The sequence below is a fragment of the Notamacropus eugenii genome, chromosome 1, assembly GCF_028372415.1.
Source record: "Notamacropus eugenii isolate mMacEug1 chromosome 1, mMacEug1.pri_v2, whole genome shotgun sequence".
Lineage (NCBI taxonomy): Eukaryota > Metazoa > Chordata > Mammalia > Diprotodontia > Macropodidae > Notamacropus > Notamacropus eugenii.
The window spans coordinates 758,016,039-758,028,460 of record NC_092872.1 but is presented as its reverse complement, the minus strand read 5'-3'; the positions used below and the strand labels follow the sequence as shown (position 1 = coordinate 758,028,460).

General features: G+C 56.5%; 1 protein-coding gene across 4 annotated transcripts; it reads left to right on the top strand.

Moving 5' to 3' along the window:
• The first annotated feature begins 777 nt into the window (after positions 1-777).
• Positions 778-11,597, top strand: OSR1 (odd-skipped related transcription factor 1). Of its 4 annotated transcripts, XM_072645885.1 has the most exons (4): positions 4,624-4,822; positions 5,099-5,269; positions 8,689-9,374; positions 10,226-11,597. In XM_072645885.1, exons 3-4 carry the CDS (start codon positions 8,713-8,715, stop codon positions 10,359-10,361), a joined length of 798 nt encoding a protein of 265 aa, XP_072501986.1. In that variant the 5' UTR covers positions 4,624-4,822; positions 5,099-5,269; positions 8,689-8,712; the 3' UTR covers positions 10,362-11,597. The 4 variants fall into 4 exon arrangements, with proteins under 4 accessions (XP_072501904.1, XP_072501986.1, XP_072502149.1 ...); XM_072645803.1 differs by lacking the exons at positions 4,624-4,822; positions 5,099-5,269 and adding an exon at positions 778-1,095; XM_072646048.1 differs by lacking the exon at positions 5,099-5,269.
• Positions 11,598-12,422: the final 825 nt, after the last annotated feature.

The following is a 12,422-nucleotide window of genomic DNA, read 5'->3' as shown; positions in this document are numbered from 1 at the left end:
CCCTGCCCTTGGACTCCTGCTGCCTCCTGGTTATATTAACGCGGACTGCGCTTTCTAGCTCTCTGGAAACTCCTGGGGCTCCAAAGGGGTACAGGAGCCCGTTTACCCCGTGTAGCTACGGCTGCTGCTTGCGACCAGACTCCCCTCCCTGTCTTAAGCCTTGCCCTGCTGGGAATGCCCGGAGTCAGTCCTCCGCAGCTCCAGGGAAGGCCGAGAGGGGCTTGAGACGGGTAGAGAGCAAGCCAGGAGCCACAGGCTTGGGGCCGCCCCTCCGGAGCCGGCCGCGGCCCAGCAGAGACCAGTCACAGCCTCAGTAGCCCCTCGGGATCCTGGGCGGGCCACACTATCTCCCATGGGACCCTAGTTCTCTAAGACGAGGGATTCGGTTCACTCAGAGCGTGTCCCGAAGGGCCTCCTAGCTGCCCTTTGGTTATGATGCGCCCTCCCGGCAGTCTCTAGTCCCGGCCCTGTGGAGTCTCAAGACATCAAGCCCAGGGAGCTTAGGGTCCCTGCGCGGGGAAGGGAGGAAGGAGGAGGAGGATGGGATCCTGGTCTGGCTGCAAAAGACCTCCCCACTCCGCGTTCGTTCTTTTCCTATCCCCGGGAGTGCTTGGGCACAGAAACTTTCCTTCCCAGTGCGCAGGCGCGGGGCAGGGTTTTGGGACCCGGCAGGGAAGCTGAGAAGAGAGGAGGGGAGGGGAGGGCTGAGAGGCGGGAGGGCAAGGGGCGGGGGGGGGGGGGGGGGGGAGGGGGGGACTGTGAATTAAAATAAGGAGGCGGCTCTCAGTGAAAGGACCAGTGCAGTCTGAACTCCACTCTCCGGACCACATTTCCAGGTGCTCGGGGCAGGATCAGTCCGTCTTAGACACCGAGAGGATCTCGGGTTCCCGGGCTGGAGGGATCCCCGAGCAATTCTGAGCCCAGAGCCGTCTCAGGATCGGTCTGAGCCAGAGACCGCTGCAAGGGTGTTACATAGGACCCTCGCGGCCAGAGGCTGTCCACCTTGGCAGAGACAAACGTCTGTGCCCAGGGCGTCTGCCTGCCGGAGAGGGACAGGCAAAGAGACAAACGTCGGGGGCCCGGGGTTCCCAGAGGGTAAGTGCCCCCTCGATTCTCTGCCAGTTTGCATATGTGTACGTGTGCTTGAGATGGGACTAGCCCTCTCAGCTGCCATAGCCTTGCTGTGTACTGGGTACCAGTGGGTCGGGAGTGTGTGTGTGTGTGTGTGGGGGGGGGGGGAGTCTGGATTTGGCAGTCCTGTACGTCTCTGCCCTGGGGTTACTTTTATACCCCTGTACACATAAGCCTGAGGACACACACAGAATCCTCATCCCGCCAGGCTGCTAAACGCCGCTTCTCCTCCCTTCTCAACCCCAAGTGCTTAGGTTTGGCCAAATTGAAGGAGTCTCACTTGAGAAAATAACTCGGGGATTACCGTTCCCGGCACCGCGAGGGTCTGCCCTGGAGCGCATCCTGAGCTAGAGCCAGGGAAATAGAGCTGCTTTCTGGGGTCCTATCCCACTGCACCCCCAAGTTGCTGCCCCAGTGCCTCTGACTCTCATGCCAAGGCTCCTTGCAAAAAGGGTCGGAATTTTCAGATTAACCCAGACTTTGGAAAAGTGATTCCCCCTTTAAAAACCAACCTGCCTCTAAGTTCCCGCGCCACCTAAGTTCTGAAGGCTGTGCTCCCCTAGAGAGTAGTAGGCCGGGAGCTAGGGCACTGAAGGCCGGAGCGGGTGAGGCTCTGGGCTTTGGCTGCACCGGGACAGGTGCATGCCCTGGTAGCAGACAGCAGGATCGAAGTGTGGTTCAGGGTCCTGAGAGACTTCAGTGCAATCCCCTAATTGGACAGGGGTGGAAACTGAGACCCGGAGACTAGGGAAGAGGGGACTGATTGAGTCAGTCTCACGTCTGGCAGCACCCTAGATCCAAGCGCTGGGTCTCGAATTCCAAACTCAGGGGTTTGTGATGTAGCCTCGTTTGCTTTGTCCCCAGGGCACTGGGACACATCTCCCACCTCTCCTTCCCCGCACCCCCCACCCCTCTCGGGTGCACTCCTCAGCCCTTGGTTTCGCTCTCGTCCCTTTCTTCCAGCTCGGTCTTCCGAGTTCCTGGAAGGTGCCTGAACAGAACCGGTAGCCCACTCGGTCTCTTTCTGGGCCAGAAGAGGCCGGATGCCCAGCGGAGCCACGAGCTAAGCACTCTCGGTCCGCTTCAGCGCTGCCTGGACCAGGGGCTGTGCACTAAGGGAGAGCGGTAGCCGGAACCAAAACGCTGGAGAAGAGAGAAGCGGGCAGGGGATCCCCCACTTCCTATCCCTGGTTTTCATTAGGCCCCATTAAGTCAGAAGGTTCCAAGTTTAGCTCGAGGGAAGAATTACAGCCCTAGAAGACTGGGGAGCGTAACGCCGGGCTAAGGAGAAGCGAGCGAGTTCAGCTCCAGGAGCCGCAGCAAACGGACTCAGGAGCCCCAGAGTCCTTCTCCGTGACTCTGGATAGGGGGACGTCCAGGGGCCCGCCAGGGAAAACTGGCTGCCTTGGCCTCAGTCTCCCCGAGGGAACTAACAGAAGAAAAGAGAAAGGGAGCCGGTCGGGGAGGATGCGGGGCCCGGCCTCTTGGGTCCATCCGGGAACACTAACCCTGCGGCTTCGGCGGGTGGTTCCTTACAGCCCGGGACACGTCCTAGCTAGCTGACATCCTGCGGCCGCGGCAGGTTTCGTCTTCTCCTTTTCTAGCATTTGGGGGTTTCGCTCGCCCGCCCCGCCTTAGACAGCCAGGCAGTTATTCGCTGCAGGAGGGCACCGGCGGCCTTGCCTGCAACCCTGGCGCAGGGTCCTAGGCCAGTGCTCATTTACGCAAGCAATTAAGGCTTCCACGGTCCATTACAACCGAAAATGCCTCTAATAGATTGTGCACAATCCATTAATACCCCTAATACCACGGCGGCTGGGGCGGTTAGGGCCTGTTTGTGCTGCAGCTGCAGGGCCCTCCTCGGGCGCCCACGGGTTTCTGCACTTCCATGCAGTCACCCAAGGGCGTCCACGGACACTCAGGGGTGCTTCCAGAAAGTCCCAGGGCAAGGACGTCTCTCTTGGCCTCAATTCCGTTGTCTGCGGGTTTCTCAAAGACCACGGTAAAATGGGGCCGTTTTCTCCACTCCTTGCTTAGGACGGGGTGTAATTAAAATAAAAGCACAGCCACCAGCGCAGGGATAAGAATATGAAGAATCCCCGTGCCGGGGATGGGGGCCCTGCGCAGGGTTGTGATGGGACGCCGAAGGACCTCATTCTAAGTTATCCCCGGAGCCAGGGCAGGCTCTGGCTCTGGTTGGGAAAGACCGGGCGGGAGGGCGCTGGTCGCTTTGTGTGAGTTTATGTTCCCAGTTGCTAAGGGGGTTTACTCCCAAGCCTGGAGCAGTGGTCTCTCCCTCCACGTCCCCTCTCGGTAAGAGTCTGCGCGGTTTCCCAAGTTTTTCCGAGTCCAGGGAGAGCTCTAGGCACCTGGTCTCTGAAGGCTGGGAAGGTCACGGAGGGATCGTGATGATAAGAATGTAAACAACCGTCTCTCCAGTTCTTGTAGCACCAATTTAAGCCTCACAACGCCCTTTCTTCCAGACTGGCCTGGGATGGAGCTCAGTTCTTACACTGCGTAAAATAGGGGTGAGAAGTTTTTGTCCCTCCTTTGTATAGATAAGGAAGGTGAGGCAGAGAAAGAGAGGAAACGACTTGCCCAGAGTCACCTAGCCTAGAGTCAACATTCGAGCCTGGGTCCTTCCTGACTTTGGATACCTTCGTTTCAACCAATCGTTCCCCCTGCCAGCTCTGCTTGGCCTCGAAATCTGGCCTCCTCCGGTCTTGCGCCGAGTCCTGCAGCCTTGAGTTCCCGGCTTGAGACCCTGAGGCTGAAGGCGACTGGGAAAGTGTAAGGCTCTGAAAACACTGCCGAGAGTCCTCGAAGCTCTCGTTTGTGGCGCTTTAACATTTGTAAAGCGCTTCAGTCAGTCCTAGGCCGGGCCGCGAGAGCTGTCCCCTTTACTGCAATTCAAGCAGCTTCGCTTCTGCGACCAGCTGCAGGCGAGGCCCAGGCCAGCGTAGGGATTGGAGAGGCCAAACGAAAACGACTTCGGTTTCAGGGGACCGAAGCTTCTGGGGCTATTAGGCCGGGACAAACGAGTGAAGACTGATAGGGGAGAGAGAGAGAGAGAGAGAGAGAGAGAGAGAGAGAGAGAGAGAGAGAGAGAGAGAGAGAGAGAGAGAGAGAGAGAGACAGAGAGAGAGAGAGAGAGACAGAGAGACAGAGAGAGACAGAGAGAGACAGAGAGAGACAGAGACAGAGAGAGAGAGAGAGACAGATAGAGACAGAGACAGAGAGAACTGGAAATCGACCCCAGGTCTCCAAATCCTGTCCTTAATCTACTGAGAGGCGCTGCCAATCCCCTTGAGATATCTCCACACCAGCTGAAGGGACAAGCCCTCGAGGAACCCCAAGAGCACTGGCAGAAGGTCTGGGGCCAAGAGCCAGGGTTGGGCTAAGAGAACCTGGGCCTCAGGTCAGCCTGGCCACCCTTCCTCTCCGAGGGCTGAAGACTCGAGGCGGGGCTCGTGGGGGGCAAGGGCACGGGCTTGGGCAGGGAAGGAGGGCCGGAGTGGGCGGGGGCTTCGCTGCAGCCCCCGTGGCCAGATGCCACGGCTTTCCAGGGTCCCTCGTTCAGGCACCGTTGACAAACGGCTGGGACGGAAGAGAGTGAGGAGTGCTCAGTGACTGGGCTGGGCTGGAGACTGTGATAAGGATCTGTTTACCCCGACCGGTAGTTAACGTCGAGGTAAGCCCCAAATCAAAGAGGAAGGATCTTCGGAGCGGGGATTGGGAAAACCGAGGGGGTCTTTGATGTGGTCGGAGGGATGTTTCCTCCTCCGGTCTCAGGCCACTTTCTGGGTTAAATGAGTATGGTGCCAAGAGTCGAAATTTCTCTTTCGTCATTCAGTTTTCGAGCTTGATCTCGAAATCTTGGTCTCTTGCTCTCCCCCGCCCCTCCCCACCCCCGCCCCGCGTACCCTGATGGACTGCTGTCGCGAATCTAAAGTGATTGTTTTCCTAGGAACATAGGCTGTGGAGAGGGCTTTCTCCTCATCCAGAAGGGGAAACTGAGGTCCAGAGAGGAAGACTACACAGTCGTCCGGAGTATCAGTGGCAGGGCCAGGTCTAGACCCCGAGATTCCAGGCTCCCTCTTGGCCCGACGCTGAGGAGACTTTGAAGATACTTTGTCTGGTATAACTGAGTTTCTTCACGGTGGGCTTCGGGAGCGCTCCTCCCAAAAGTCCCCTCCCATTCAGACTAAGGCATAGCCATTCCCGGCCGGCACGATACCAGGAGGGAGGGCGAGTGCCTCTCCTTGCCCCTCAGGTTTCCTGGTTAGACTCTTCTTGCCACACAACAAAATCGCTGCTTGCCAAATGGAAAATATACCCTTCTTAGAGGTTCGCGAATGACTCCAGGCCCCCTGCCCTCTCTCCTCTCCTCTTATTCCTTCTTTCCTGGGTGCCTACTCAAGACCTTCTTCCTTTTTCCTTTCATTTTTTTTCCTCGGTGTTCCGAGGCTCGGATTCATCCAGTGCGGTCTTAAAGGGACAGGCTTAGTCCCTAGCTGACCTCAGAGGACCCCTAAGGACTTGACATGTCCAAGGGGATCAGGTACCGTTATAACCAGAAAGCGGGCCACTGGGAAGGAATGCGGGGATTGGGGACTCGAGACCTGACAATATTTATTAATTGTGCCTGGCGAGGGCCAAGGCCTCCCTCTTCTCTGAGACTCAGTTTCCCCCTCATCGGCACGGTGGCGCAGTGTTTGGCTGCTCAGGAGGAGTTTAAATACATGCTTGTCGATTAGTTGAGGGGACTAGATGAAATGACCTCCGAGGTCCTCTCTTTGGAGACCGTTTTCCCATTTGCCATCTAGAGGTAACAGTCTTTGCCCTTCCCACAAAGATGAAAGCGGAAGGTGTTATTAGGCAGAGCTTTCTAAAATATGCGAATTAACTGCACTTACGTTCATCCTTCTCAGGTGTGCCCTGTTTAACAAAACTTTAGGAAGGACATTCTCTATCAGACTGCCCCCTCCCTCTCTCAATCTCGCAGCCTTGAGACTCGCCAAGGGGTGGGGCCGTCCCAGCAGAACAGCGAGGAGGCCTACGGTTAACTCTGGGGCCAGCACGCCGCTGGAGGGATGGCCCCCCAGGGTTCAGGCAGCCTCAGGCAGCGTCTCTTCTCCAGGTCCCTTCCTCTTTGCTCTGCTACAAGGGAAGGAACACCTCCTCCTCCCTCTCCTTGCAGAGAATTATAGGGGTTCCCACAGCCCAGTCTGGGTGAGTGACTGTGAAAGGTGCTCTGTATGAAGGGGCGAGGGCTGTGAGCTCCAGGCTTCTGCCACGCAGATTTCGTCCCCAGTAGAATTTCCTTTTGAATACCCAGCACTCACCGTCTAAAGTGTTTTTAGTTACAAAGTTCTCTTGCACTCAGACTAGATCTGAAGAAAGGAATTGCAGTATGTGTCTGGGATGGAGTGGGGAGGGGGAAAGGAGCTGGCCGGGTAGAGTCAGGGGGCCTGCTTAGCTTGCTTTATGATCCGCAGTCACTTCCCCTCTCTGGGCTCCAGCTTCATCGTCTATAATGTGAGGATGGAATAGATAAGGTCCAGTTCAGGACTGGCATTCTACATTCTGATATATCTTCCAAAAACATTAAGGACTGCCTATGTACAAGGTCCTTCCAACTAGGAATTCTAGGACCTAGAAGGCTGTTTCCTCCCAAGAGTGGTGTCCTCTGCTATTGTCGTTCTTGGCTGTGAGTAGTCTCCAAGCAGGTCCAGTCTCCCCCCACCCCCATCCAAAAGGCCCTCTTTGGTGTACAGGCCTGGGGCTAGAATCTATAGGAGGGTGGGCACTGAAGGATTCTGAGAGGCTTAGGTTAAGGGGAGTGCTCCAGGTCCCCCTCCTCCCTCCTCCCAGCTGAGGGAGAATGAGCCAGACCAAGGAAGAGGGAGGGCCTGTTTGGTGTGCCCTGAAATTGAGAGGGCAGGAAGGAGTATGAGGGAGGGATGTGAAACTAGCCATGTTGGCTCTGTGTTCTCTGCTAGGAAAAACAAGAATGAGGCCTGAGGAGATGGGTTTGGTCAAAAGACAAACAGCCTTTCGACTTGGAGTCAGAGGACTTGGGATCCAATCCTGCCTTTGTTACCACTAGCTGTGTGACTCTGGGCAAGTCTCGTGGCCTCTCTGGGCCTCAGTTTCCCCATATGTCAAATGAGAGGATTGGTTTCCAATGCTAAGGGTCCTGCCAACCTGACTGGCGGGGGTTCTCTTGTCTTGTGGGGCCCCCACTCTCTGAGGGTCCTTCCCCCTTGGGCTGGAGTCGGGGAGGTGGGGCAGAGTTTGTTGTTTTGTTCTGAATCATCAGGGGTGAGGATTCTGGGTTCGTTTGATGGGGTCGAATGTGCCAGTGTATGTATTCGTGTTCATCTCTTTGTGCTGATGCCTCGGGTCACTTTCTCTGCCTGTGCTCTGGGCCAAGGGGACGTGGATACGCTCGCTGTGTATCCTTGGTCCCTTCTGTTTTCCCGCTCGTCTGTGCCCCAGCCTTTGCTGGTCGCCGGAGCCCCCGCTGCGCGCGAGCGTCAACCTCTTCGCTCGTGTTTTCTCCCAGCGCCAGGGTGTTTGTTTATCCTTAGATACAAGCGGCTCCTTGGATTTGTGTCTCTTTGTGTTAGTGCGTGTTTGTGTTTATCCCCGGGGCCGCCCAAGTGAGGCTCTGTGTTTGTGTTTCTCGGAGGATAAGTGTTTATTGCTGTGGGTTTGTCTCAGAGTGAAGGTGTGTCTGTTTGGATCTCTCCCGGTGTATTTGTTTCTCTGTATGTGAAACCTTGTGTGTCTGTGTTTACCTTCCAGTGCCAATGTGTTTCTTGTTTGCTCTTCTCTGAGTGTGAAAGTTTATTTCTGCTTGTGTGGGGTGTGCGCGCGCGTGCGCTCCAGCGGCGCTCGCTACAATTCCGCTCCCCAGGATCCTCTCCAAGGTTTCTGACTCAGGAACAGAGGAACGAGGCAGACCCCGGGCAAATCAGGGTGACTGTTCTGACAGTTAAGGAGGGGGTGCTGTGGCAACCAGAGGAGGCGTCCTTCTGTCCCCTGGCTTCCACTGGAGTCGGTAGGGTTCACTCATTCTTCCTGCCATTGCTGCCCGCGGCCCAGGGTCCTAACTCAGTCAAGGAGCCCGAAAGTTTGGAAGGCAGAAGATTTGGGGTTCGAACGCCAGCTCTGACATCACTACCCGAATCTTGTCTGCCTGTTTACTCCAATTTTCTCTTTTGTAAAATGAAGTATTTGGAGTCCCGTGATCTCTAAAGTCGCTCGTTTTCATCTCAAAATCCCAGGGACTACAAAAACCTGGCACTATCCGTCTTGGAGCTCCGGGCTTCGAGCTGCCTTTCCTTTGGGGCACTGCCTGGCCGTTTCCTGGAGTGGGGGATGGGGAATGGGGATCTTTGCTCTTCCTGGCCTTTTCCAAAGGGACTCTGCTTAGCCTTCGTCCCAACTGGCCAGGGAGGCGGTGGTGGTGAGGGAGATAACCCTCAGGAAAGGCCCAGTTCTGATTTTCTCCTTTTTTTCTATTCCCTCCGCTTTCCCTTTCCCCCGCAGGCTGGCAATCCTGCCGCGACCGCCATGGGCAGCAAGACCCTGCCGGCGCCCGTACCCATCCACCCGTCACTTCAACTCACCAACTACTCGTTCCTGCAAGCTGTGAACGGGCTGCCAGCTGTGCCCTCAGAGCACCTGCCCAGTCTGTACGGCTTTAGCGCTCTGCACGCCGTGCACCTGCACCAGTGGACCCTGGGCTACCCTGCAGTCCACCTGCCGCGCTCCTCTTTCTCCAAGGTGCCAGGCGCCGTGTCTAGCCTCGTGGACGCCCGCTTGCCGTTGCCCGCCTTCCCCTGGTTCCCGCACGTTATCCAGCCCAAGCCTCAGGACGGAGGGGCTGGCGGGCCGCCTCTCAAAGCCAAGCCGCGCTTCGACTTCGCCAACCTGGCCTTGGCCGCCACCCAAGAGGACCCGTCTAAGTTGGGCCACGCCGAGGGCCCCGGCTCACCTCCGCCCGGGCTCAGTGCCCTGCTCGACGTGACCAAGCTGTCACCGGAGAAGAAGCCCACCCGCGGCCGCCTGCCCTCCAAGACCAAAAAAGAGTTTGTCTGCAAATTCTGCGGTCGTCACTTCACCAAGTCCTATAACCTGCTGATTCACGAGCGAACGCACACCGACGAGAGGCCGTACACTTGCGACATCTGCCACAAGGCCTTCCGGAGACAGGACCACCTCCGGGACCACAGGTGAGAGGAAGTGCAGGGGTGAGCGCGTGGCCCCTGGTTCCCGAGTCAAGATTTAAGCCATACCCTAACTTTCCCATACTCCCCACCAACCAACCAGTAGGGACCCCAGGACCGCTACAGAACCGGCGAGCTGGGGGCCAAGGACTGGGGCAATGGGCAGGATCTAGAGAGTCCAGAGTCCTGGCTTTGGCTCCCCTCGCTGCTCCCTGATGATTCATCTTTGGGGACAAGTCATCTCCTCCCTGAGCCCCTCCCTCAGCTGTCGAACACCTTGAACATAAGAATAGAACGCAAAGAAACTCACGGGGCAGGGAAAGGGCTTTGCTCCTGTCCTCCCCTTTATCCCCAAAGGATGTTCTCTCCTTTGCCTCCCTCTCGCCCTCTGGCTGAAACCGACGCCCTGAGAATTATTCCGCAGAGCTGAACCTCTCAGTCTGATCTCAGGAGGGTGGGCCCAGCAGCTCCAGCCTCTTCAGTCGGTTGGGTTTGTTATAACTATCCTAATGATTAGTCAGGCGCTGCCTCACTCTGGGAACCCATGATTAAGCACGTCCCTTCCAGATTTTGTTCATAAACACTGGCCCTTATTCCAGCCCCGGGATTTTAGGTCTCTCTGGCCCTTATCCAAAAAGTACTGGGTCCTCGGGACTCCAGCCTCCACGCTCGGCTTGGCCTCTACCCCAGAGCGCTCCCTCTAGCCCCCAGCGCGGGATTCTGATAGCCTTTTGTGGTTTTTATACGGGTTGGGAGATGGGAGGCAGGAACGCGCGCCCTCGAAAGAAGTTTACACGGCTAAAACCCCTTCGTATTTTGCCAAGGTTTAGAAAGGGCGTCTTTTCTTCTCTGCGCAGGTATATACACTCCAAAGAGAAGCCCTTCAAGTGCCAGGAATGCGGGAAGGGATTTTGCCAGTCCAGGACTCTAGCCGTCCACAAGACGCTGCACACGCAAGTGAAGGATCTCAAAGTCAACAAAATCAAATGTTGAAGGCCCGCGCCCACCAGGGCCCATCGGCAGAACTCGGAGGAAGTAGCCTCCGTCCCTGGTCCCAGGCAAAAGCCCGAGTCCTCTTAGCCTGGAGCAAAGAAAGGCGGTGCCAGCCACTGGTAGGGCCGGGAGCGAAGGCCAGGCTCTGCCTCCATCTGACACTGACGCCCAGCTCCAGGGGCTCTAAGGGGCGCTCACTACACGGACCGAACGGGCCAGGCCGCAGGACTGTGGATGTAGGGGCTGCGACCAGTCCACTCCCGGCTTGGGCTCGGAAACTTTGCGCCAAGAGGTGGAGCTCAAGGGTCGGCCTCCAGGCTCTAGTGGGAAAGGGCTTCCCAGCCACCGCGGAAGCCTCTGGCTCCGCCCCTCAGTGCTACTGTGGCATTGTTCCATTGTTTCCGAGTCCCGTGGTTTCAGCGTTACTTTGTTGCTGTTACGTGCTTGCAGCGCTACATTGTTGTGGCATTATATTACCTTACAAATTTTCTCTGTAAATTTCCTTTCCGGGCAAATTTCTCTTTCTTTGCCCGAGTGTGCCTAGAAGTGGTCCACAGCGGCTGGAGGATGGAGCGAGGTTAGGGAGAAGGGAGAGGGTGCTGTGAGCTGCTGCAGAGCGCCCCCTTGCAAACTCGAGCTGTCCCAGGACCCCAGGGGAGGCTACAAAGCAGGCTGACATTAGAACATCCCACCCATCTCCACCACCTCCAACAAAACCCATCAGATTTGGAGGGCCTTCCTGCGAGGTCCTGCAGTGGACTGGACTTCCTTCCTCCACCTCCCCACTCGCCTAGTCTGGGATTCCGTCTGTTCGAGTCCTGGGACTGCTGGGATCCTGGTTCAGAAGTCCATGGACACGGCCTGGGGGAGCCCTAAAAGATAGAGGAACCAGCGAAAGTAAACCGAGCTGGCCCCGCCCCGCTCCGCCGAGGACATCGGGAGGTGGCCAGGCGTGCCTGGATTGGCACCAGGACAGAGCTCTTTAACGGAAAAGACCGACAGGCTTGTTAATGTGTATTATCATTATTTTTTTAATTTTCCTAACAGTGTAAAAAAAGTGAGAGAGAGGTCACATTTTCTTGGTTTCTGTAAGGCGAGAGGAGAGCGGCGGTCGGTCGGCGGTGGAGCTGTTGGCACTTTAGGCTGTTGATTGGGAAAAGGACATTTATCACTGGAGTTTGGGCTGTTTGTTATTGATGTTTAAGATATATTAAAATAAATGATTATTTTACAGGCTGTCGAGGCTGCGGGAACAAAGCTTTCACTTCCAGACTCGGGCAATTCCGAGCATTTTCTTTTTGTTCCCCATGAGAGAAATTACTGCTTCCAAATTACTGCTTTGTCCATGCCCGAGGGCACCAGAAAAGGGCCTGCTTCCTTGTTCCTCTTTTCATCTCTTTCCTCTTCTCCCTCTCTTTGCCTTTTCTTCTCCCTCTGCCCCCTCTCTCTTTCATCTTTCCCTGTTTTTCCTGTCTCCCTCCATTCCCCTTCCTCTCCCATTCTCTCTTTCCTCATCTTCTTCCTTCCACCCCCTCTATAGCTCTGCGACTGTCTCGCTGTTTTGTGTCTCTTAGTCTGTCTCTTGCCTTCTCTCCCTACTCTGAAGTCACCAGGTCACTCCACCATTTTGAAGGGTAAATAAAAACAATCCTGGAAATCTTATTGGGAAAAGAGGAATCCTGGCCCTTGGGTTTAAGAATCCCTTCTACCTCCTTGGGGCCCCCGCGGGAGCTAGATGATGACTAACAACCTGAAAGTTGTGCCTGATTTGTAACTGTGGTTGCTTGGTCTGGTGAGCCCGGGGGGCGGGGGGCGGCGGGCGGGACCCCTTCCCGGCAGCCCTCAGGAAGGTTCTGGCGGCTCGCTCTGGGTGCAAGCCGGACTCCAGGCAGAGGCGGAGGCTGAGTGGGGCCAGCTGGTCCCTGTTCTGGGCGGAGGCTTGGGGCCGCCCAGGCTGAGCTGGTTTACCTGCGACTCAGTCCCAGTCCTACTTGTCTCTGTATCTTTCTCTGTGTCTGTGGCTTCTGCCTGCCCTCCCCCCACCCCCGAATTAGGGTAAGG

Excerpts from the sequence above, each read along its gene's own strand:
- OSR1 (XM_072645803.1), top strand. The coding sequence starts at position 8,713 with ATGGGCAGCAAGACCCTGCCGGCGCCCGTACCCATCCACCCGTCACTT. Across the intron at positions 9,375-10,225 it reads GACCACCTCCGGGACCACAG|GTATATACACTCCAAAGAGA; the intron begins GTGAGAGGAAGT and ends TTCTCTGCGCAG.